The sequence below is a fragment of the Pelmatolapia mariae genome, linkage group LG8 (genome assembly GCF_036321145.2).
Source record: "Pelmatolapia mariae isolate MD_Pm_ZW linkage group LG8, Pm_UMD_F_2, whole genome shotgun sequence".
Lineage (NCBI taxonomy): Eukaryota > Metazoa > Chordata > Actinopteri > Cichliformes > Cichlidae > Pelmatolapia > Pelmatolapia mariae.
The window spans coordinates 31,111,907-31,137,980 of NC_086234.1; the positions used below are offsets into that span (position 1 = coordinate 31,111,907).

Below are 26,074 nucleotides of genomic sequence, written 5' to 3' on the forward strand. Positions count from 1 at the left end.
AGCTAATTATAGGCCAATCTCCAACCTTCCTTTCATATCAAACATCCTTGAAAGAGTAGTTGTCAAACAGCTAACAGATCATCTGCAGAGGAATGGCTTATTTGAAGAGTTTCAGTCAGGTTTCAGAGCTCATCACAGCACAGAAACAGCTTTAGTGAAGGTTACAAATGATCTTCTTATGGCCTCTGACAGTGGACTCATCTCTGTGCTTGTCCTGCTAGACCTCAGTGCAGCGTTCCATACTGTCGACCATAATATCCTATTAGAGCGATTAGAGCACGCTGTAGGTATTACAGGTACTGTACTGCAGTGGTTTGTATCATATCTATCTAATAGACTCCAGTTTGTGCATGTAAATGGAGAGTCCTCTTCACACACTGAGGTCAATTATGGAGTTCCACAGGGTTCAGTGCTAGGACCAATTCTGTTTACATTATACATGCTTCCCTTAGGCAGTATCATTAGAAGACATAGCATACATTTTCACTGCTATGCAGATGACACGCAGCTCTATCTGTCCATGAAGCCAGGTAACACACACCAATTAGTTAAACTGCAGGAATGTCTTAAACAGTGATGGGAATAACGGCGTTACAAGTAATGGCGTTACAAGTAATGGCGTTACAAGTAATGGCGTTACTAACGGCGTTACTTTTTTCAGTAACGAGTAATCTAACTAATTACTATTCCTATCGTTACAACGGCGTTACAGTTACTAACAAGGAAACGCGGTCCGTTACTATTTTTCAACAAACAGACGGTTGAAGCTGTCTTCAGTTTACCGCATCTTATATCAGTTGCACGGAAGTAGCTGTAAGTAATCTGGACGCTACAGCTTTAAGCAGCTGCGCGCTCCCACGGACGGTAATCACGATCACTGTCTAGCAGAACACCTGGAGCTAAGGGGCAAAACAATGGCATGAGTGCTGCTGTTTGACTGAGGAAGAATAAAGTAGTCGTGGTAAGTCAATCACATGACCACTTAAAGACAAAGCAACAAGGTGACATATACTAGTTTTTAAATTGTGTTGATAGGCCACGTAAAACCAGAGTCATGATAAACAAGATATACGCGGCGTTTTTTCCTCAATAGTTTCGCCACGTTAGCGCTAGCAAGCACTCTCTGCTTATGAGCAAAAAAATCCCCAACAAACAGGGGAAGTTTTAGGAGAGAGAGAGAGAGAGAGAGAGAGGGAGAGCAGATAAAGAGAGAGAGCGAGTTTTGAGATGTGAGATTTGTGACGTTTAGCGTGTTTGGAGTGTGTAGTTAATGTGTTGTCTTGTGTAGTTAGTGTGTAGTGTTGTGGATAGTTTTGTGTTGTGTGTCAGAACAATGAGGCGACTGCTGTCTCCAGGTAGAAACAGGAGTGATACACCTGCTGCTGTCAGACCTGCAGGTATCAGGCTGTGATGTTCTCCTTTATAGTGGACAGAAATTATTTTTTTGGAGTGGCACAAATAATTTGTGCGGCATCTTATTGAAGAACAGCTGATTGTTCTGTAAATAGTTTGAAATGGTTATTTATTTATTTTTTAAAAAGGGTAAAAGGTAAATGGATGCAAATAACTTTGTTGTTTGCAAAACTTGTGCATAGGATTTTAAAATTGACAATTAATATTTGCATTTGAAGTTATGAAATATGATTCATTAAACATGTTTATGGTTCTTACAGTAAAAATATAACTTTTTCTACTCTGATTTTATGTTTTTTGTCTGATTTTAGATCAATTCTGGTTATACAGTATGACAAAATGAGAACATAACTGTAAATTCAGGCATGCGAGGTTGTGCTAAAAAGAATGATACCAAACAAGACAAAGCAAATAGTTTTTAAGGTAATATGTGGAGGGAAAATCAAGAGTAGTAAAAAAATGGCCAATTATACCCTGGACCCCAGAGGGTTAAACATTCTTTGTTTTTTTTTTTAAGTAACGCAATAGTTACTTTTCCAAGTAATTAATTACTTTTAGAATATTGTAACTCAGTTACTAACTCAGTTACTTTTTTGAAGAAGTAACTAGTAACTATAATTGAATTACTTTCTCAAAGTAACTTGCCCAACACTGGTCTTAAAGACATAAAGACCTGGATGGCTGCTAACTTTCTGCTTCTTAATTCAGATCAAACTGAGGTTATTGTACTCGGCCCTGAAAATCTTAGAAATATGGTATCTAACCAGATTCTTACTCTGGATGGCATTACCTTGGCCTCCAGTAACACTGTGAGGAACCTTGGAGTCATTTTTGACCAGGACATGTCCTTCAATGCACATATTAAACAAATATGTAAGACTGCTTTCTTCCATTTGTGCAACATCTCTAAAGTTAGAAATATCCTGTCTCAGAGTGACGCTGAAAAACTAGTTCATGCATTTATTACTTCCAGGCTGGACTACTGTAATTCATTATTATCAGGAAGTCCTAAAAACTCCCTGAAAAGCCTTCAGTTAATCCAAAATGCTGCAGCAAGAGTCCTGACAGGGACTAGAAAGAGAGAGCAGATTTCTCCTGTATTGGCTTCCTGTTAAATCCAGAATTCCAAATCCTGCTCCTCACATACAAGGTCTTAAATAATCAGGCCCCATCTTATCTTAATGACCTTGTAGTACCATATCACCCTATTAAAGCACTTCGCTCTCACACTGCAGGCTTACTTGTTGTTCCTAGAGTATTTAAAAGTAGAATGGGAGGCAGAGCCTTCAGTTTTCAGGCCCCTCTTCTGTGGAACCAGCTTCCAGTTTGGATTCAGGAGACAGACACTATCTCTACTTTTATTAGGCTTCAAACTTTCCTTTTTGCTAAAGCATATAGTTAGGGCTGGACCAGGTGACCCTGAATCCTCCCTTAGTTATGCTGCAATAGACGTAGGCTGCTGGGGGATTCCCATGATGCATTGAGTTTTTCCTTTCCAGTCACCTTTCTCACTCACTATGTGTTAATAGACCTCTCTGCATTGAATCATATCTGTTATTAATCTCTGTCTCTCTTCCACAGCATGTCTTTATCCTGTCTTCCTCCTCTCACCCCAACCAATCACAGCAGATGGCCCCGCCCCTCCCTGAGCCTGGTTCTGCCGGAGGTTTCTTCCTGTTAAAAGGGAGTTTTTCCTTCCCACTGTCGCCAAAGTGCTTGCTCATAGGGGGTCATATGATTGTTGGGTTTTTCTGTGTATTTATTATTGTACGATCTACTGTACAATATAAGGCGCCTTGAGGCGACTGCTGTTGTGATTTGGCGCTATATAAATAAAATTGAATTGAATTGAATCTTTAACGTTCACACATACCCTGCCTTTCTTTCGTTATGCAGTATAATCCATGACCTGTCTCACTACATTTAATGTCCCCTGTGTATTTAATGTTCAAAGGCCAGCATATTTTTAGAGCTTCTGTTCAGTTTCAGTAAGTGGTTGTGCTGTTTTCTGATACTTCTGGTTGATGCATGAACATTATGACAGTCATTTCAAAATTTTAGCTTGCATTGTTATCCATTCTCTTTGGGCTGATTGGAACGTTGGCTCTGCTGGAAGATGTATGTTAGAACTTTTAGCATTAGTATGTCCTCAGCATCAGTCCAGCTTTGTCCAATCATCCATCAGATTTTTCAATATCAGTCACTTCTTCTGTCTGCTGGTGGTACATGCCATGCAGGGGTGTGGCCTTCCATAATGGTTCTTATTCTTGCTCCTCTTCTTTCTCGAGTTTCTGCTCCCTGAAGTATTCGCAACTGTGGCCATCTTCCTGATGTACTCATGAATCTTTGTAGTTTCATCCTGGACAGTGGTTCCTACACTGACTAGGGCGATCGTGGCTCAAGAGTTGGCAGTTCGTCTTGTCCGAGCCCCAGCTCGGACAGTCTCGGTCGTTGTGTCCTTGGGCAAGACACTTCACCTACCGCCTACTGGTGTTGGCCAGTAGGCCAGTAGGCGCCCCAGGGCAGCTGTGGCTACAACTGTAGCTTGTCTCCACCAGTGTTTAAATGTGAGAGTGAATGAATAGTGGAATTGTAAAGTGCTTTGAGGACCTCGAGAAGCGCTATATAAATGCAATCCATTCTTCTTATTATTATTATTACTTGGCCTCCTGAGGGTGCTGGATTTGGGATGAAATCCTCCAAGCATGATAATGAGCTTTCTTGTCTTGATGTCAGTGGCTTCTATCTCCTTCTTTGACCAGCTTATTATCCCAGCAGGGTATCTAATGGCGTAGGGCAGGGGTCAGCAACCTTTAACACCCAAAGAGCCATTTGGACCCGGGTTCAGCGTAAAAGAAAACACTGGGAGCCACAAATACTTTGTGACATGTAAAATGAAGATAACACTGTATATATTGTTTTTTACCTTTATGCTTTGTGTGAGCAACTAAGGTGTGTTGCTTATGAAATCCATGAAGTGCTACAGAGAAAATTACATTTTATTTCTGTAATTAACACATTTTGAACTCTTAAAGAAATATAACAAAAGGAAAGACACCCAGCTGAACTAAAATGATCCAGCAAACAAAAACTGTTGTGAGCCGCCACCCTTATATCGCCTTTGTGCTTTTGGAGCCTTGACCTGACTTTTAAAAAATAATTGGAAAAAAAGCACTATGCTGCTAAAAAAAAAAAAAAAATAGATATTTGCAAAATTCTGCCTAAATATGTATTTTACCAGGTTAATGTGTGTGGCGGGGCGTCATCTGCAGTGCCGCTGCAGGGGATGCGGACGCACCTGAGCGGCACCTGCAATCACGCCTCACCGCCTTAACGTCTGTGCCATCTATGCTGTTGTGTTGGTGTGTGTCGGGCTGTGAGCTGAAAAGCTACAGCCGGCTGTATGCGTCAGCAACCGTGTGTGAAAAGTGGTCAATAAAGAGATGCTGAAAAGCGTGTTCATGCAAACATCGTCGGGTCTGCCGTGATATGTTTTTAATGGGACTTCTGCTCCTGAACCTCTGCGCACAGCGTCTGCAAATCAGGGCTGTACGAAGTCACTTTCATCTTTACGCAGGACTGTAAGCTGTCATCTGTGAGGCGTGAGCGGTGTTTGTTTTTAACATAGTTCACGGTGGAGAATAGCTGCTGACATAATGTGGACCCGAAGATCCATAATTGGCCTACCTGGAGTTGAAAGTCTCGATAAATGCACGGTGTTTCGGCGGGTACACCGGCTTCCGCGAGTGTGACGCTTATTTTGAGCGATGAAAAAATAATAAAATATAATTGTATTTTTATATTTCAATATCACAATAATCTTCCAATTTAGAAGTACAAGTTAAAAAAAAAGAACTAACATAAATAAAATACACTTCAGCTAAATACTTCTAATTTATTTTCCCAAACCACGCGGAGCCACACTATAAGGACTAAAGAGCCGCATGCGGCTCCGGAGCCGCAGGTTGCCGACCCCTGGCGTAGGGCATCTAAGGCTACGTTCACACTGCAGGCGAAAGCGCATCAAATCCGATTTTTTTGACCCTATGTGACCCATATCCGATCATGGTATGACAGTGTGAACGGCACAAATCCGATATTTTCAAATCCGATCTGGGTCACTTTCGTATGTGGTACTGAATCCGATACATATCCGATGTTTTAGAAAGCGACTGCTGTTTGAATGTTCATGTCGCATTAAATCCGTCTTTTACGTCACTGACACAAGACAGACGCCAATTATCAGCGCCGGAGAAGCGCCCAAGAAGACATCGCAAACGCTTCCTGGCCATCCTGTGTAGATGTCAGTGAAACTGTTGGGAAGACAACGTTGGAGAAACATGAACATTTTATTTGTACTGTATAATCTGCAGATTCTGACAGAAATCTGCAACTATCCTTTGAAGCACCGCTCCTCTAAAACAGCAATAAGGATAATTATTAGGTTATCTACATTATTATGTAAATAACAAAATAACTTAAAGCAAAAATTGGAAACGTAAAGTCCGAAGTCTTTATATTAAGGGCCATCAGTCAAACAATATTGTTTGCTCTGGGTGTAAACAGAGTGCGTTGTGTGTGACGTCTTCTTTTGCGCATGCGGGCCGCTTTGAGGGTTCACACTAGAGCGCGTTTGCTGTCGTATTTTATTTGTAGTGTGAACAAGCAGACAAAAAAATTGGATTTGATCAAAAAATCGGAATTGAGCATTAAGACCTGCAGTGTGAACGTAGCCTAAGGCATAGGCGTGATCTTGTTCTTCCAATTTAGCTGACTCCTCAGGACTTGGCTTACACTCTGACTTTGAAGTTTGGCTTTTGGCAATTGGCTTGAAGTTGTCCTCTAGTGTTGCTCATCACATCCCCATTGAATCCCAGATGAGGGATCTTAAGGTCCTGAAAAGATTCTCCTTAATTGCATTGCATACTAAATATTCATTGGTGTGCATGTCTTAGTGTGACTGCTTCCATCCACATATTACCAGGAATTTTGCTCACTCTTTGTTAAAGTTTTGCCCCAGTTTTTTTTTTTTAGCTTCATCTGTTTATGTTAATTCACAGCTCTCTTAAGGTCCTGCTGCAACATTTCAATCAGGTTGAGATCTGCATTTGACTGGGCCATAGTAACATTGCTTCTTCTCTCTTTTTTTAACCATTCTGTAGTGGATTTGCTGCTGTGATTTGGCTAATTTTCCTGTTTCATGAGCCAATCTGGGCCAAGCTTTAGCTGTTGGAAAGATGGTCTCACATTTGACTCTAGAATACTTCAGTATACAGAAAGACCACATCTGACTCAGTGATTTCAAAGTGCTGAGGTCCTGTGGCTAAAATCAAGCTCAAATCATCACCCTTCCACCACTGTGCTCAATCGTTGGTATGAAGTGTTTGTGCTAATATCCTCTGTTCAGTTTGCTCCGAAGGTGGCACCTTATATTGTGGCACACAAAATAAGTCGAACATTTAAATTTTTTTTAAATTTTTTTTAAGCCTATCAAAACTGAGAGCTATTGCAATGAGAATCATGATTTGAATGCACTGTTAACTCAAAAATATTCACTTTTATAATGTAGATTATACATTTAATTAACTGTTATTGCACAGTGTGAATCTGGAGAAAATTGGCAAGGACATGCACTCCTGGGAAGATTGTGGCACTGTGTGTGACCTAACTGAATGCTCCAGACTTCAGTTATAGAGGTGCTCACACTTGCTGAGGATCAATTAATGAAGTGTATTTGATTAGCAGGACTTGGTTGCTACTTACCTCCTTACCTTAAGTGTTACACATACTACAACAAAGTGGAATTGATTGGGAATAACAATGGGGATTGGCAACTTAAAATCACATAGCAGGGTCAGCAGATGCTGAGGTGTGTGCAATGGGAAAATTGGCAGAGGTCACAGACCTCCAAACTGAGATTAGATTAGCTCAAAAACAGAGCACAGAGAGCTTCATGGAATGGGCTTCCATCAGGGAGCAGCTGCATCCAAGTCTTACATCAAAGACATGCAAAGAAAAGTGTCTAATGCAGTGTAAAGCACCCCTCCACTGGAGTAGAGAAATCTGGAGTAGCAAATTACGTTTCTCCATCTGGAAATCCAGTGGATGAGTCTGGGTTTGCCAGGAGAACTGTCTGATTTGTCTGCCAAGTGTACATTTTGGTGGAGGGGGGGTTATGGTGTGGGGCTGTTGTACGGGAATTGAGCTCAGCTCCTAGTTCTGGTGAAAGGAACTCCTAATTCTTCAGCATACCACAACAAGAGACTGTGGAGACTGTGAGCCAAGCCTTCCTAGAAGAGTTGAAGCATTTATAGCTGCAAAGGGTGGTCTAACATCACATTAAACCCTATAGAATGGGATGTAACTCAAGTTCATGTGCATGTGAAGGCAGATGACTGAATACTTTTGGAAATATAATGTAAGTCATCATAAATTCATCATGACATCAATAAGGTTAAACAGAGTGGTTCAGGTCCTATTTATCACTTTGATGACCCTGTGTCTTCCTCAGTCCCTCTCTCATGTAGACTGACCGAAGTTTCATCTTTTTCTCTCTTTATTTTCTCACTCTGGGGAGGCCTAGCCAACCATTTTTATGCAGACAACAACCCAAATTTACATGTACTAAAAAGAATTAATGTCAGCTCCCTTAAACCACTGTTGGAGTGTCTAAAGGATATTAAGACTAAGACTGTGTATTCAGGTCCAGTGGTGTCTGTGTCAATCCTCTATTTGACCTGGCTCCTACTGTTAAACCCACAGTAACTCACATTTGTGACTGTGATTTTATACTAGATAAGCAGATACATTCTGTAATTAAGTAAGCGGCTCTGCGTCTGGAATACTGGAATGCACTTTATGTTGGCCTTAGCAACTATTTCCTTGCTCGCATGCAATCAGTCCAAAATACTACTGCTGGCCTTTTAAATGGTACTTGCAAACATGAGCACAATGCTCCTAGCCTCCTCCTTGTTTCAGGATCCATTTTAAGATTTTATTATTTATTTTAAAATCTCTTAATGGATGAGTACCACACTATATATCTTCCTGACTCCATACGATCCAGCTGCTCCTGGCAGTCCCAAAACCTTAACTAAAAAGCAAGGACAGTTGATCGTTTTTAGCTATAGCCCCTAAACGTTGGAGTTACCTTCCTCCCCATGTTAAGACGGCCCTGGCCTATTTTTAAAGCACATCTTAAGAACGAGTGGTGTGATCTTACCTTGTATTTATTATTGTTTGTGTTGCTTTGCCTTGTGTTCTTTTGGTGCTTTGTACAGCATTTTGTCCACTGTTGTTTTTAAAAAGTGGTTTAGAATTCTATTGTACTGGATTGGTCATGGCCCATGAATCAGCCCAAAATACTTTACAGTTCAAATTAATTGCATGTTTTCCTAACTCACTTTTGTATAACCTAGCCAAGAATAAATCAAATTACAGTTGTTCCTGCTGCAGATACTGGTGTGTTTACATGTTTAGTGTATTTATATTTCTGACAGTCTCACACTCACCACAGACATCAGTGTGTTGGAGTGTGTAGCACTCAGTTCACAGCAATTAGCCAAATAAAATGAAATATGGAGCTAATTAAAACTATTACTTAGATCTAAAGATAACCCACATAGCAGACAGGTGTGGCCCGAACCTGGTGTCAAGCCGGCACTGCTGGCTGACTTCTGGCATGGTAAGTGATATGTCATCCAGATGTGGGCCAGGCCTGGCGTAGATGGCACTGTTTATGTGATGGCATGCCACATCTGGCCTGATTGTGGTTTGGTGTATGTGGCCCAGGCTCATAGCAAACAGGTCTTCCCTGGATCTGGCATCGAGCTGGCACTGCTGACTGACTGGTGTCATGGCAGGGTGTATGTCAACCAGATGTGGGCCAGGTCTGGCAATGATGGCACTATTTATGTTCCTATTTTCCTATTTTAGTTAGAAGACCCAAATGCCATGTTGTAATACTATACTGCTATGGTAGCCAACGTTTCAAATGCAGGTTTGACAGGTTTGTGAGTGTACACTTTATCCAAAACCTAGTGAGGGCTTACTCATGTTTACTACCCGGTAGCTGTAGCTCAGGTGGTAGAGCAGGTCACCTACTGATTGGAAGGTTTGTGGTTCAATCCCTGACTCCTCTAGTTTGCATGTCAAGAGTCTGAATGTGTATGAATGTAGTTAGGAAGCACTCAGTTTAGCGAAAGTGTGTGTTTGGGTGAATGTGGCATGTTGTATATAGTACTATGAGTAATTTGTGAGAGTAGAAAAGCGTTATATAAGAATCAGTCCATTCACTGTCTGAACAGAGTTTCATCATGTTACTTTTGTACTATTATGTTCCGGCACATGTTGTTATTACATGGCTTGATTAAGGCACACATTAGGCTGACATCTGGGGCCAGAGCTGAAACTGTGTCTGCAACTGGCCTTGTGCCAGTGTGGGTCACCTCTGGCAAACCAGATCTGGGCCACCAAAGGGCAGTCATTCTTTGCCGTATTTGGACCATGTGTAAGCACATTGTGTGGGCCAGATCCGGGCCATACCAATTTTGCTATGTGGGAAGCTGTAGAAGCCAAATGCATGATTAGGTGAGATCTGGCAGGCAGTTGCAGTGGTGGTATGCATACTAAGAAAACAAATAGCCATGATGGGATGTTGCTACTCAACTGCCTACTACCTTCCCATAGTGCTCATTTTTCTTGTGTGCAGACATATTCATTAGGGGTGCAACGATACTCGTATCGATATTGAACCGTTCGATACAGTGCTTTCGGTTCGGTACGCATGTGTATCGAACAATACAAAATTTTAAATTTATTTTATCAACTTTTCTTCTGACGATGCTGTCTGTGTTGAGATCTCAATGGATCTGCGTTCGACTACTCCGCCTAGGCTGCACTGTCGAGCGCAGATCCACTGAGCGCAGCGCAAGCTAGCAAGACAGAAGTTCAGCTCGTTGCAACATGGCAAATTGAACCTCCCCCACCCTCATTCAGATCTGGCCTTTGGAACTATTTTGGTCTTCATGTGAAGTATGACCCTGAAGGTAAGCGCGTCATGGACAAAAGTAAAACAGTATGTCGGATGTGCCACGCAATGCTCAATTACATGGGTGGGAACTACTGCGTTAGCGCAGTTTGCTCGTTAACGTGTTGACGCTGTCCAGCCCCACACACGGGGCGATCCGCGGTAGCTCGTTAACGGAGATTTGCCGTGTTGTGGCGTTAACGTCATTTCAGATTAACGCTGACAGCACTAGTGGGAACACAACGAATATGACTGCACATTTACTCCGACATCATCCTAGTGCAAAGACAAGTGGAAGCAGACAAAAACAACAAGCACGCATGCTACAAACTTTACCCGAGTCATTTAGACAGCCGTTAGCACATGATTCTCCTTATGGGGACCTGATATGTTTAATATGCTGCTGAGAGTATACCCCAGAAGAAGCGTATAGTATAGCTTTTATTTTGGAAAGAGCCATTTCTCTGTAATAAACTCTCTTTTCCAAAGATGAGGGATTTCTCCATCAGATATTTATTTTTTTATTACTTTGTCGTTTCAGCAACATTACATTTAAAAACTGTACTTTTGAGTTAAAATATATATTTATAATTTTAATAAATGACAAATTAAAAAAGCATGAACATTTTTTTGTATCGAAAAAATATCGAACCGTGAATTTTGTGTATCGTTGCACCCCTAATATTCACTCAAACCTCTTTATTACTATGATCAGCCAAACACATCTTTAAACAGCACTAGTGAATGGATACTTTACTAATGCTATTATTGGTACAGACTACTTATCTTCTTTTTTTAAAGATGGTTTTAAAATACTTAATTTTCAAGCTGGAGAAAGCAGTAGGGGATTTTCCTAACCATAAATAAAGTATTTCTTGTGTTATAGTCTAATTATTTTCTCCCTCTTTCTTTCTCTGTCTTTATGCCCTGCCCACCTTCTTCAGCAATTTGGAAAGATTTTAGACGTGGAGATTATTTTTAATGAACGAGGCTCCAAGGTAAGTGCAATGTAATAAAACGTTCATGAACACACCTCAAACAAACAAAATGTTCCTGCTGATTGTATTTGTCCCGTTTCCTGCGTTTCTCTTGCAGTCCTTCACTTCTCTCATTGTCATCACAGCTCATTCCTGCTGCCTAACAGTAATTACTGTCCTATCAGCGACATGTTTCTCTGGGCGGCTTCTGCACTTTACTTACCTGCCGTACATTTTGACAAACAATGAATCTTTGCTATTTTTTAAGATGACAGTAGGATTCTAGTATTCTTCGTGTCATGGCAGGCCTGGACTGGTAATCTTGTATACTGCGCATTTGCCTAGTGTGCTGACACATTTGTTAGCCAATGGGTTAATATGATTTTTTATTCTTTTCTCGATTTAATTGTACAGACTACAAACCAGTCACTGCACACTGGCCCTAGAAGCACTGAAAGCAGCCTATTAGTCCATATGTATTCCTAACACTGGATTGTCTAACCCAACCTCGATAGCGAGGTGAAAGCGAGAACATGTGGTTTAACAGGATGAACCGTCAGATCTGTTATTCCAATATAGACATGTGTGATATCCACAGAAGCATCAGAATCTCAGCTAAAAGCCCACAAAACCATGTCAACAACCACCAAACAGCTAAAACAGCAAATGATTAAAGAGCAGGTAAACAGATTCTGCAAGAAGATGTAAACGCAAAGCGCGGCAAAACACACATGGACATGCAGTCAGGTGCTGACATTTTACTGATTCTGAAACTGCAGGTTTCACTGAACCAGCAGCAAAGAAGATCAAAACTACACTTCATCTCTGAATAACATTGTAATGAATTCATTCTTAGTTTTGCTTTCTTCCTTTCCCCTCAATAAATTCCTGCACAGCTCTATCTCTCAGCTTAATTCCCGCCAAAAATCTTTATTTTCTGCATTATTTGCTTGCTTAATACGCACCAATCCACTGCTGTGTGCAGTGTTGTCAGTCGCTCTTTTTGTCCCCCAGAAATTACATCTGACAAGAAAGACTCATTTCTGCTATTAAACACCAAAGAAATTTCAACTTTCGCAAATTATGCCAAATTAAAAAACACTTAGCTCTGTCCCTAATAAAAACTCTGTAACTTTGTGCAAAAACAGAAAAGTTTCTATTGAAATGTCTCTTTTTTTTTTTACAACTACAAAAAAAAATAAAAATAAAAACAAAAACCTGGATAGTCCGGGCAATGAGCTACCAAAACTTGTTCTGTAATTTTAAACATTTATTTTGTACAGTTAAAGTTCAAAGAGTCGTGCTGAAGATTTCCTTCTTTGTCATAGCAAATTTTCCTTCATCATGTAGAAATACTGTTGTTTTGCACTGACAGAAAAAGGAGTTTCACTAGTCCGGCCTGCTTGAGATCAAAGTGGGCTAAATGTGACTCGCAATGTAAAATGAGTTTGACACCCCTGGTCTAAATCTAAAGGTGGAGCTTCAGGTTCACTTCGGTTTTATTTATATTGCACCTTTTGACAACAAAAGTTTTCTCACAGCGCTTTTGATTGCAAGAGAAAGAGCCTACACTATTGGAGAGAGAATCTCAATTATCATTTGAGCACCTATGAGCAAGTACAATTTCAAGTACCATTGATCGGTTTCTCTTCAGCACTGTCTGACTGACACAAAACTCGGAGCTCTGTTGAGCCAAGCATTCCTTTAATGTGGTGGTATGGTACAAGGTGTTCCCAGGCCAGCCGAGAGATATAATCTCTCCGGCATGTCCTGGGTCTGCCCCGGGGCCTCCTCCCGGTGAGACTTGCCCTGAACACCTTACGCAAGAGGTGCCCAGGAGGCATCCCTGTCACATGCCTGAACCACCTCAACTGCTCCTTTCAATGTGGAGGAGCAGCAGCTCTACTCTGAGCCCCTCCCGCATGGCCGAACTCCTCACCCTATCTCTAATGGAGAGGCCAGCCACCCTTCAGAGGAAGCTCATTTCCACCGCTTGTATCTGCGATCTTGTTCTTTCCACCATTACCCTCAGCTCGTGATCAGAGGTGAGGGTAGGGACGTAGATTGACCGGTAAATTGAGAGCTTCACTTTTACACTCAGCTCTCTCTACAAAACGACGGACATCACTGCAGCCACAGCACCAGTCTGTCTATCAATCTCCTGTTCTCCTGTTACTTGTGAACAAGACCCCAATATCCTTAAACTCCTCCACTTGGGGCAGGAACTTGTCCCTTTTCCAGCTGAGGACCATGGCCTCAGATTTGGAGGTGCTGATTCTCATTCCTACTGCTTCACAGTCGGCTGTGAATGGCCATCGCCTGATGAAGCCAACAGAACCACATCGTCTGCAAAAAGCAGAGATGAGATTCTGAAACCACCCAAGTGGAAGCCTTTCTAGCCTTTCTGTATAAGGATTGAATGGCCCATAACAATGGGACAGACACCCCATACTGTCAAAGCTCCTCCTACAGGACACTCCGAGGGGCATGGTTGAATGCATTTTGAAAGTCCACAAAACACATGTAGACTGGCTGGGCAAACTTCCATGCACCCTCAAGTATCCTTGAGAGGATAAAGAGTTCTTCCAGTATTACACGACAAGGATGAAAACCGCATTGTTCCTCCTGTATCCAAGGTTCGATTAACGGATGGACACTCCTTTCCTGCACCCTGGCATTGACTTTCCCAGGGGAGGCTGAGGAGTGTGATCCCCCCGTAGTTGGCACACACCCACCCTTCTTAAAGAAGGTCTGCCAATCCAGAGGTACCACCCCTGATCTCCACTCAACATTGTAGAGGCATGTCAATTAAAACAGCCCTACAACATCCAGGGCGTTCAGGAATTTAGGTCAAACCTCATCCACCCCAGGGGCTCTGCCACCAAGGGGTTGTGTAACTGCCTCAGTGACCTCACCCCCAGAGACAGACGACTTGTCCTTCTTGTCCCCAGACTCTACTTCCTCCACATAAGATGTGCCAGTGGGATCTCGATCCGTGAAGTGTTCCTCACACTGCCCAACAATGTTCTCAGTTGAACTCAGCTGCGCTCCACACAGCACTCCGCACTATATAGTCCTTTCCCCTCCTGAGTTGCCTGACAGTTTGTCAGAATCTCTTTGAGGCAGCCTTTTACATGGCCTCTCCAAACTCCTCCCACACACGAGTTTTTGCTTCAGCTACTGCCCAAGCAGCGTTCCGCTTGGCCTGTCAGTACCTATCAGCTGCCTCCAAAGTCCCACAGGCTAACCAAGCCCAATAGGTTCCTTCTTCAGTCTGGTGGCTCTCTTCAACTCTGGTGTCCACCATTTGGTTCAGTGGTTGTCACCACGACAGGCACTGACTCACTCCTCACACCTCACTATACGTTTAGGCACACCAGGTCTGTCTGGCATCCTCCTCTGCCACCTGATCCAACTCCCCACCAGGTGGTGATCAGTTGACAGCTCAGCCCCTCTCTTTACCTGAGTGTCCAGAACATATGGCCCCAGATCTGATGATACAATTACAAAATTGATCATTAACCTGCGGCCTAGAGTGTCCGGTTGCCACATGTACTTATGAAAACCCTCATGCTCAAACATGGTGTTTGTTGTGGACAAACTGTGGTTTGTGCAGAAGTAACAAAACACCGCTCAGGTTCAGATCTGGCAGGCCAATTCTCCCAGTCATGTCCCCCCAGGACTCACTGTTATTGCCCACATGAGCTTTGAACTCTCACAGTGGGACAACAGACTCCTCATGTGGAGCCTCCAGCACCCTGCCGAGGGAGTCCAAGAAGGACGGGTACTCTGAACCATCGTTCGCTGATAAGCACAGACGACCGTCAGAACCCGTTCCCCAACCCAAAGGCGCAGAGAAATAACCCTCTCTTCCACCAGGAAGATTTGAATTGCTCTTTTCGTCTTCACAAACAAAATTAAAATGTTTCTGAGTTAACTTCACTAATTAGTTCCTCTAATCCATCAACATGTCTTTTAGACCCCAATCCTGCCAGATTGCTCAAAGAAGTCCTACCGTTACTGGCAGCATTGAAACCTTTACTTAAAAAGCATCTCTAGACCCAGCAGTCTTAGCTAATTATAGGCCAATCTCCAACCTTCCTTTCATATCAAACATCCTTGAAAGAGTAGTTGTCAAACAGCTAACAGATCATCTGCAGAGGAATGGCTTATTTGAAGAGTTTCAGTCAGGTTTCAGAGCTCATCACAGCACAGAAACAGCTTTAGTGAAGGTTACAAATGATCTTCTTATGGCCTCTGACAGTGGACTCATCTCTGTGCTTGTCCTGCTAGACCTCAGTGCAACGTTCCATACTGTCGACTATATTTTATTTCTGCAATTAGAGCACGCTGTAGGTATTAAAGGTACTGTGTCGTGGTGGTTGGAATCATATCTGTCTAATAAACATCAGTTGATCTAAAATGTTACAGAAAGAATACTGACAGGAACTCAAAGACAGAGCATATTTCTCCTATACTGACTTATCTTCATTGGCTCACTTATAAATCCAGAATTGAATTTAAAATTCTTCTCATCGCATTGACCTCATAATACCATATCACCCCAACAGAGCACTTCGCTTCAGACTGTGGTCTTATATGTGGTTCCAGGAGTGTTTAAAAGTAGAATGGGAGGCAGAGCCTTCAGTTTTCAGTGTCACGGTACTGTGTCTGTGACCCAGTGTTGTGTGTTTTGATTAATTTATATTCTTTGATTTAGTGTTATTCATGGGTTTGGTTCTTATTGTTCTTCGTGTATGTTAGTTTCTAGTCTTTAGGTTTCTGTTACTATGCCTTTCCATGTTGCACGTTTTATGTCCCGTCACGCTTGTCTCCATGTGTCCCCAGTCTGTCATGTCTCCATGTCTCAGTGTCAAGTCTGCGTCTTTGTGCTGTCTCATGTTTCCTGGTTTACTTTGACAGTCTGGCATTCCATACTCACTGTTTTCACTTTTGCTTCCCCTCCTTCTCGTTATGTGTGATTACCAGCTGTTCTCTTCACCTGTGTCTCATTCCCTCATTACTCCCTTGTGTATTTAAGCCCTGTGTTTTCCTCTGCCCTTTGTCGTATCATTACCTCACATTGCTGCATGTTTCTCCGTGCTCCTGGTTTCCATTGTTGTTTCTCGTCAACTCTAGTTTTCTAGTTTCCTGGGTTCTTGGTTTCCTAGTTTCTAGGTGTTATGCTTTGTTTCTTGTATTTAGTATTTGAGTTTTTCACAGCTCAATAAAGCTGCCTCCTTTAGTTCATCCCCACTTGTCTAGAGTCCTGCATTTGGGTCCTACATCCTGCCTGCCACAAGACTAAGCATGACATTGAGGCCCCTCTTCTGTGATACCAGCTCCCACTTTGGATTCAGGAGACAGACATCTTCTCTACTTTTACGATTGAATTTAAACCTTTCATTTTTGATAAAACTTTAGGTTAGGCCTGGATTAGGTGACCTTGAACCCTCCTTTAGTTACACTGCAATAGGGCTATGCTGTTAGGGGCATCCTATGATGCACTGTTTCTTTTTAATTCATCATTTTACTCACTATGTGCTTACACATCACTCTGAATTTAATCATTAGTTATTATTAATCTCTGGCTCTTTTCCACACCATGTTTTTGTTCTGTCTTTCTCCCCTCACAACCAAGCAGTCGTGCCAGATGGCCGCCCCTCCCTGAGTCTGGTTCTGCTGGAGGTTTCTTCCTGTGCATAGGGAGTTTTTCCTTCTCACTGCCGCCAAAGCTCTTGCTCATGGGGGGTGATATGATTGTTGGGGTTTTCTCTGTTTTATCTCTATTTTTGGACACCTCAAGACAACGGTTGTGGTGATTTGACACTATATAAGTAAAATTGAAATGAAGTGAACAGAACTATGCGCACATACGCGTGTACACACAAACACACACGCACAACCACACAAATATATATAATGATATGAACATCTAAGTCCTGTGTTTCCACCTTTCTTTAGTGTAACTCCAGCTGTTTCCCATATTTGTGTGATCAGCGTGACATCTCTCTGGCTTTTCTGCGTGATTCAGACCTGAAGCTCTCTCATCTGTCCTTTATGTCTTTTTCTTCTCTCTATCTTCCCCTGTTTGTTTCATCATCTTACTTCTGGACGTCCTTCTTTTGTTGCTTGATTTTTCAACCCCACCTCCTGGCCACTGCAGGGTTTTGGGTTTGTAACATTTGAAACCAGTGCAGATGCTGACCATGCACGGGAGAAACTAAATGGTACAATCGTAGAGGGACGAAAAATAGAGGTGCTTTCCTCTTCCTGTCTCCCTTTACTCCTTTCCCCCTCTTCTGCTGGTCCCCTTCTCCTCCCCTTGAATCTCTTTCCCTTTTTCGCTTGCCTAATATTTCCTGACATACTCCCCACTTTCCTCACTTACTCCACCCCTTTCTTCTTTTCTTTCATCATTTCCTCCACCTCTCTCCCTGCCTGCTGCACCTTGAACGCTGCATGCTGAACCTGATCCGTAAGTGTGCGTGTGTGAGAAAGACACCGATTCAGCACTGTGGTAGTGTTTTTGATACATTTTGCCTCCTCTTTTCTCACGTATACTTGTGCCTGTGGCATGTGCATGAGTTTTTTCTTTGTTTTCTTTGTTTTATGTGTTTGTGTTTTATTTAAGTTAGAAATATGTATTTTACAGCTGGACTCTTTCCCACTGCTAGTCCTTTGCTCCTTGTTAAAACTATTCTCCGGTAGTTCCTTATCCTTGTCTTGATGCATTCTCAATCATCCAGGAAAGTAAATCTCCAAAAGTTGATTCTGTTCATCTGGACGTAGCGTTTTGTGGGAGAAACGTTTTGTCATCATCCAGGTGACTTCTTCAGCCTCAGCTGACTGCAGGTTTCAATCTTATAAACAGGACATTTGTATAATGACTGAAACCAGCCCACTGAAGGAACAATGGGCTGGGAGGTCAGTTCCTTCATCATAATTATGCAAATTCTCATGACCATTGATCAACAACCCCTGACCAAAACCCACTGATCAAAACCCACTGATCAAAACCCACTGATCAATGGCCATGAGTACCATTCACAGAGAGTTGGGGAATGGCTGCAATCACAGCATTGTAAGATGGTGACAGATGTACCCTTAGGCCCCCTCCTAAGGGTACATATGGTCTTTGATCAGTGGGTTTTGATCAGTGGGTTTTGGTCAGTGGTTGTTGATCAATGGTCATGAGAATTTGCATAATTAAGATTAAGGAACTGACCTCCCAGCCCATTGTTCCTTCAGTGGGCTGGTTTCAGTCATTATGCAAATGTACTGTTTATAAGATTGAAACCTGCAGTCAGCTGAGACTGAAGAAGTCACCTGGATGAGTGACGAAACGTTTCTCCCACAAAACGCTACGTCCAGATGAACAGAATCAACTTTTGGAGATTCCTTATCCTTGGCACCTCAAGTTTAAGTTTCAGTTTTAAAATATTTAAGACTAATGTCTAAACGGGAAGTTCTTCTACTTTGAAAATACTGACCTGGAAAATGTGTCAATTTACATCCAGTTTGTCGCAAATACTCGTAACTGATATTCAGGCAGTTGCATGAAGGGTGTACGAGGGCAAGGCCAAGTTCAACTTGTTATGCTCTTAGATAGAAATGGAACCAGGTAAAAGATGATATTCAGGCTTTAATTTTGTTTCCATCTTGTTACCCTGTCATTACAGTTTGTTTTTTTTTGAACTAGAAGATACATAATGAAACAGCTAACAACCACGGGTTACTGTAATGTGTATAATGCCAGCACTGAGTCATAAACATCCGTTTTCCTCTTCAGAATTAGTTTTCAGGGTTGAACATAGTCCAGCATTACAGGTTTTGTTGTGTGGAGCAGCCTAATACTGTTGAGACAGTCAGACGTATGTGATCAGTTGACAGGTTAGTGGGGATAGAACAGGGGACTAATTTCCATATTCATAAGTGCGCTCTTCATTCACGCACATCCGAGTTATATCCTTCTAAAGAAATATAAGTCAGATGTTGTATAGTATTACAAAGCGGTGGAATTAGCAGCATGCAGATCAGAGAAACAGGAACACTAACATTATTCTGGAAACTGCATTTTGAAACATAAATAACCCCAAAATATTTTAAGATATGACATTGAAACAACAATTTGTTTTATAAATTTTATATTTTTTATTTTTCTTTATCTGATGTTGAATGTTATGATTGATTCTTTCAATTAGACTGAGTGCATGTACCCTCACTTGTTGAATTGACAAAATACCAGCATTGCATGGAGAGTGGTTATATTAGCAGTTATTAATTGTAAGCTCAGTTTTTGCTTTTTTTGTGTATGCTCAATTTTGTGTATCTTACACTGTCTTATTATACACCTTTTTTTTGTCTGCTGACAGGTGAACAATGCCACCGCCAGAGTAATGACCAACAAAAAGATGGCAAACCCTTACACAAATGGTAAAGTTTCCATTCATTGTTTTACCACTCCCATGTCTTCTTCTCCTTATCATGACTTCTCTGTATTTTCTTCACTTTTTTTAACAAGAAACTTTTTGAGCTGTTTAAGAGGAGAAGTAAACAATTAGCCTACACTTTCATAGACTAAGCTTGAGTGGAATGAAGGTTAAAAGATACAAATAGGCACCAGATTGTGCCTTAATGCCAAACCGATTAACATTTGATTAATAAAACCAATATTTGTCAAGAGGCATTACATTTTGCATTAAACATCACACAAATAGCAAACTGAAATCTAAGGCACGTATGGACGGTAAAAAGGTAAAAGAAAAGAGCAGCAAAGAGAACGGGCCATCAGAGCTGAGAGGAGGGATTTCAAGTAGATGGAGAAGGAGAATGTGGTACACAGCATGATGCTGTGATAGATGACACAGTGAACGGATAAAGGAATAGAGCCAATAAAAAGAGCCAGGACTCATTGGTAAACAGGGAGAGAAGGGCCTTTAGGGTATATGCTTCTCTCCTCCATCCCTTACACACACTTTTGTGATGATGGAAGGAGAAAGTACTGAAAAGAAAGCAGATAGGGGGGGGTAAGTGGTCAGACGTGTTAGTACCTCTATAGATTCACCACACCTCTGTCCTATTTGTGAGTGCAGAGCCATAGAAAATGAGCCCTGTCATCACACACTGACACACATACACATCTTTGTTGGTAGTCTATTCAGTCTGTCACCTCAAAGTTTTTTGCTATCAAGCCCACTTCACATTACCAATTACCATCAATGTGTGTGGCTTTGGATCACCATGTGTTGCAGAACACTTCCAGCATGTATGCTGGGGCGGCGGTGGGGGAGGTGGGGTTTGCACAGTGTTTGTCTAGATCACAGCTGTCGAACTCCAGTGCTCGAGGGCCGGTGTCCTGAAACTTTTCCATGTGTCCCTGCTGCAACACATCTAATTAAATTAGTAGGTCATTTACAAGACTCTATAGAACCTGACTGCATGCTGAGGTGACAGTTCAGCCATTTGATCCATGTTACAGCAGCTCATGACTGAATGAACATGGTGCAATAAAAGTACTTTTAGAAGTACATTTTCCAAACACTTAACATTTACTTAAATGTATTTAAATTTACTTGAGTAGGGTTTGGAGTTGGCCCTGCAGCATGCAGTCAGGTTCTATAGAGTCTTGCTAATGACCTACTAATTTTCTTCGAGGAGTTTGACACCTTTGCTCTAGAGGACCATCCACTGTTTGTAAAGTCTACAGTTCGATCAGATGCATCAGAGGGGTTACTATCTTATTCAAGCATATTTGGCATGCAGACTGGGGGCAGCCAGGGTTTGAACCAGCAACCTCATCTACTTCCTGCGCTACAATCAGTCACCCTGAATGTCTTTCTTTTTAGCAAATTAACTTTGTGTACAATAATTACTTTTTCTTTTTTCATTCAGAACATGAAAGAAAGATGACATTTTTGATAAAGAAAAACAAAGAAGAGGAAAATTTACCAAGAGTTAGGGTTACTGAGTTAACTGATTGTTTATTACCTTACACCACATAAAGAATACTTATAATGCTGCCATCTGGAGGCAGAGTGATAATGTTTATGACAGTCCAGATAAGAAAGTTCTCTGTACAATCCATCCATCCATTTTCTACTCCATGTTTGGATCACAGGGACAGCAAACAGGGAAGTCCATCTCCCTCTCACCAACTACCTCCTCCAGCTCAAACGGGAAGCTGCTGAGGCATTCCAAAGCCAGCCGAGAGTTATGGTAGTCCCAGTAGGACATGCCACTTAGGAGGTGCCAAGGAAGATTGTCTGGTCAGATCCCCAAACAGTCGTACTGTTTAAGTCCCTCCAAAATGACTGAACTCATCACACTCTTGCTAAGAAAGAGCTCAGCCACTCTTCAGAGAAAATTAATTTTTTCCACTTTAATCTGAAATCTAATTGTTTTGGCCACTTTCCAAAGCTCTCATGGTCTGTGGATCATTGACTCAGATTTTTGAGTTTTTGGGATGTTTTAGGGTTTTTTCTAATTTTTGATTGTTTTTGTAGTGCTTCGTTTTATGTTTGAGCTCCACAGTCTTCGGTTCATGTTCTTTATTCCTGGTGCCTCTCAGTTGTATTATCCATTTACCTGCTGTGTAAACAGTATGTTGTCTGAGTCTTCCTTTGCTCTCCCTCTTGTATCCCTGTGTCCTCCAAGTTTTCCCTCAGAGTTTCCACATTTTTCTAGTTCCAAGTTCCGAGTTTCTTCCTTTTCTGAGTATTTGTATTTTGTATTTCTTTTAGAGTTTCTGAATAACAGCAATAAAGCTGTCTCTTTAAGTTAGTCTGTTGTCTTGGAGTCCTGCAATTGGGTCCTACAGTGCCTTCCACACAGCTGAACAGCTTGTAGTCATTGTTGGCAGTTGGAATGTAGCTTGACCAGTAAATCAGCAGCTTCACTTTCATGCTCAGCTTTCTCTTCACCACTACAGACCAATGCAGTGGCTTCAGGTATGGCCACAATCAATCTGTCAATCTCCCGCTCCCCTTTCCCCTCACTCATGAAGGAAATGCAAAATACTTAAACTCCACTTGGGGTATCGGCTCCTCTCTGGCCTGGAGTGATGACTCCGCTCAGACACTCAGCTATGAACCACTCAGGTGTGAGAGCAGAGAGGCCTCCACCTGGAGAAGGCAACAGAACCTCAGTCCTGGCAGAGTGTTCGCAGAAAGGATTTAACTTATTGCTTGCAATCCGAACGAAGCTCTCACTGTGGTTGGAAAAAGACTGAATAGTTCATATCAACGGAGCAAAAAATGGTAAATAGACTGCTTCTTAAATAGTGCTTTTCTAGTCTGCATTAGCACTCAAAGCACTTTATACAACTTGCCTCATTCACCGAAGCACTTTTTATTTCTATGGAAGTGCCTTCTAGCTAAAAATCACACTCCAGTGGATACAAAGAACACCTTGAGGTTAGCACCAGGGATTGAACCACTAACCTTCCAACCAGCAGACAACCTGCGTTACCCCCCGTGCTACAGCCAGGTTCCTTCTGTGCAGTACTGCTGTTCACATGTTTGACCTCATCACCATCCCATGACTGCCCACTAATCACTCCCGCCAGACATTCTTATTTGTCTTTGGTAAACAAAAGGCTGCCCCTGATTGGTTGTTTCTGGAGAACTTCAGAGGCATGAACTCTCACTGGTGAAAATAATGAGTAAATCAGGGTAGGACACACACATAAACATACGCATCACCACCACACAAGACGAGTGCAATATTTCAGAGCAACACATTTGTATAAACGTTGCACATCTGTATAGTTGGTTTGTTTAGATTTGTTTTTATTGTCAGCAATTATTTGTTTTTTATTGTTTTTTATTCTAAATGCTGCGACCAGAGAGTTGCTTCTAATTTTGTTGAACATGCGATGTTTAATGACAATTAAAGGGTTGTGATTCTGATTCTAATTAATGATGCATTTGCACTTACAAAAGATAAGAGCAAAGTGATTCAAAGGAAAAGGTTTGTTATACAGCCCCAGAGAGGTACAGCTTCATGCAGCAACGCTAACGTTTATCCTGTGTGTGCGGTTTTGCTTGCATGTGTGTCTCCTGTGCAGGCTGGAAGCTGAATCCAATGGTTGGAGCCGTATATGGTCCTGAATTTTATGCAGGTAAAAGAAAAAAAATCATACAGAGATCAAGCATATATAGCACCAGCCACCCTTTTTTTAATGTACTTCCTTATGTGTTTTTTTAATGAAAGCTGTATGTGACCATCTACCTTGTCCGCTAAATCCAATCTAAAGAGAATACAAATTTTTGTTTCCATATATGCATGCCTAGCTGCACTCACTTAGTGTTGGTTTGGGTGTGCTTTGTATCTTGCATGTGCAATCTGGTGTGTGTATGTGTGCACCTGTGTTTCACTCTTCCTTTAAGTTTTGGCTAACATATATATAAACCAGAGTTGGCTAGCAGCAGTGGTGGTAGTTTTTCCATTTATTTATCACAATTCAAGTCCAATGAATAGCTTGAAATGGTATAAAGGTAGTGATGTGGTTTCTGCAAAGAAAGTCAAAGTGTCAGTGAGTACAGTTTCCTTCACCATCAAACGCACTGAGAAACAAACTGTGACAGGAAGAGGTCTGCAGACCCAAAGACACGACTCAAGTCAAGTCAAGTCAAGTTTATTTATAAAGCACATTTAAAAACAACCAAGGCTGACCAAAGTGCTGTACAATAAAATACAAATATAAAATACTATAAAAACACAGGTACATTAGTACCTCACTGATAAATCAATAAATTAAAAACAATAGGTTAAACCTTGCTAAAAGCCAATGAAAATAGGTGAGTTTTAAGAGCAGTTTTAAAAGTTCCTAGGCTTGTGGAGAATCTGATGTGAGGGGGTAAACTGTTCCACAGTCTGGGTGCAGCCACAGCAAAAGCCCTCTCTCCCCTAGTCTTCAATCTGTACCTGGGAACATCTAAAAGCATCAAGTCTGCTGACCTCAAAGATCTCCTGGGGCAGTAAATGCTAAGAAGCTCTGCCAGGTAAGGAGGTGCAGTGCCGTTAAGAACCTTAAAAACCAGCAGTAAAATTTTTAAATCAATCCTAAAAGCAACTGGGAGCCAGTGGAGAGAGCAGAGGACCGGAGTGATGTGGTCTCTCTTTTTGGAACCGGTCAGCATGCGAGCAGCAGCGTTCTGCACCAGTTGGAGGCGATGCAAACAGGAACGATCTAAACCAGCATAAAGGGAGTTACAGTAGTCCAGCCGTGAAGTAATAAAAGCATGGACCACCCTTTCTAGATCGTTCCTGCACAGGTAGGACTTGACTTTAGCTAAAATCCGTAGGTGATAAAAAGATCCCTTGACTACGGAGCTGATTTGTTTATCAAATTTAAAAGCACTGTCAAAAGTAACACCGAGGCTCTTAATGGAGGAAGTACATTCAGAAGTTAGGGGTCCCATAAAATCAAAGGAAGGGTTAGGGTCTTTAGGAAGCCCAAACACAATGACTTCAGTTTTACTTTCATTTAGATGTAGAAAGTTAAGAGCCATCCAAGTCTTAACGTCAGACAGACAGGAGAATAATGGCTGCAAAGAGTCCTTACAGTCTAACCTCAGAGGGAGGTAGATCTGAATGTCATCAGCAAAAATGTGGAAGGACACATTATGTTTGCGCAGCACATCGCCCAGAGGGAGCAAATACAAAATAAACAGCAGGGGGCCTAAAATGGACCCCTGAGGTACACCACAAGTTAAAGGAGCTCTGGGAGATGACAGTTCACCAAGGTGAACAGAAAAACTCCTGTTATCCTCATCTACGACTGAATCAGAGGACAAGTTTCTGAGAGTTAACAGCTTGTGTGATGGCAGCGCACAGGACAACAGCTTCAAGCACAGCTTTATAGTGGTCGTAGTAAGCAAGTCTCAGTTTCAGCTGTGAAGAGAAAACTTCAGGTTTGACAGGACGAGCTGCACCAAGAAAGCCATCGCTAAGACGTCAGAGTAAGACACAGAGGCTTGTCTGGGCCATGAAACACCACCATTGGACTACTGAAGACTGGAAGAAGGTTTTATGGACTGATGAATCAAAATTTGAAATCTTTGGTACATCACGCAGGATCTTTGTACGCCGTCGTGTAGGTGGAAGGATGGTTCCACAGTGTGCGTCTGAATTTTGGCATCAATTCTTCAAAACAATTTCAGATATATAAGGTATAAATTTAACTCCGACTCCACATATTGCTATTTTTGGCAAACCACCAAATAACCTTCGTATCACAGCTATCCAAAATAACCTTATTGCCTTTACTTCTCTTATTGCCCAAAGAAGAATTTGTTGTGTAAATCATCTCAGCCACCATTAATCAAAGTCTGGTTACATGACATCCTAGGACTTCAAAAACTGGAGAAGATCAAATTCTCCCTCAGAGGCTCGTCAGATACATTTTTTACTTAATGGAAACTGTTACTTAAATACTTAGAAAAGTTACCAGCACGAGAAATCTCTTTGTAGTCCACCATATGACCGTGCACAAATTCTTCTGCTATTGCCGGCAGGGGCTGCTCCACCTCATAAGACTACTTCATTTAAGATACTCCAGCATTATTAATTTACTTCGACCGAGGAGCAAGTAGTCATTAATAGCAATATTAACTAATGTTGATTAATGTTAATATTAATCTACAAGGATGAG

General features: G+C 41.7%; 1 protein-coding gene across 2 annotated transcripts in view; it reads left to right on the plus strand.

Annotated features, from left to right (window-relative positions):
• rbfox3a (RNA binding fox-1 homolog 3a) overlaps positions 1-26,074 on the plus strand; it is a 482,298-nt gene that overhangs the window by 424,696 nt on the left and 31,528 nt on the right. For both annotated transcript variants that reach the window (XM_063481807.1, XM_063481808.1), the window contains 4 exons: positions 11,386-11,439; positions 17,585-17,677; positions 19,794-19,854; positions 23,486-23,539. In XM_063481807.1, the coding sequence (XP_063337877.1) occupies positions 11,386-11,439; positions 17,585-17,677; positions 19,794-19,854; positions 23,486-23,539 (262 nt within the window). The remainder of the gene's footprint in view (positions 1-11,385; positions 11,440-17,584; positions 17,678-19,793; positions 19,855-23,485; positions 23,540-26,074) is intronic.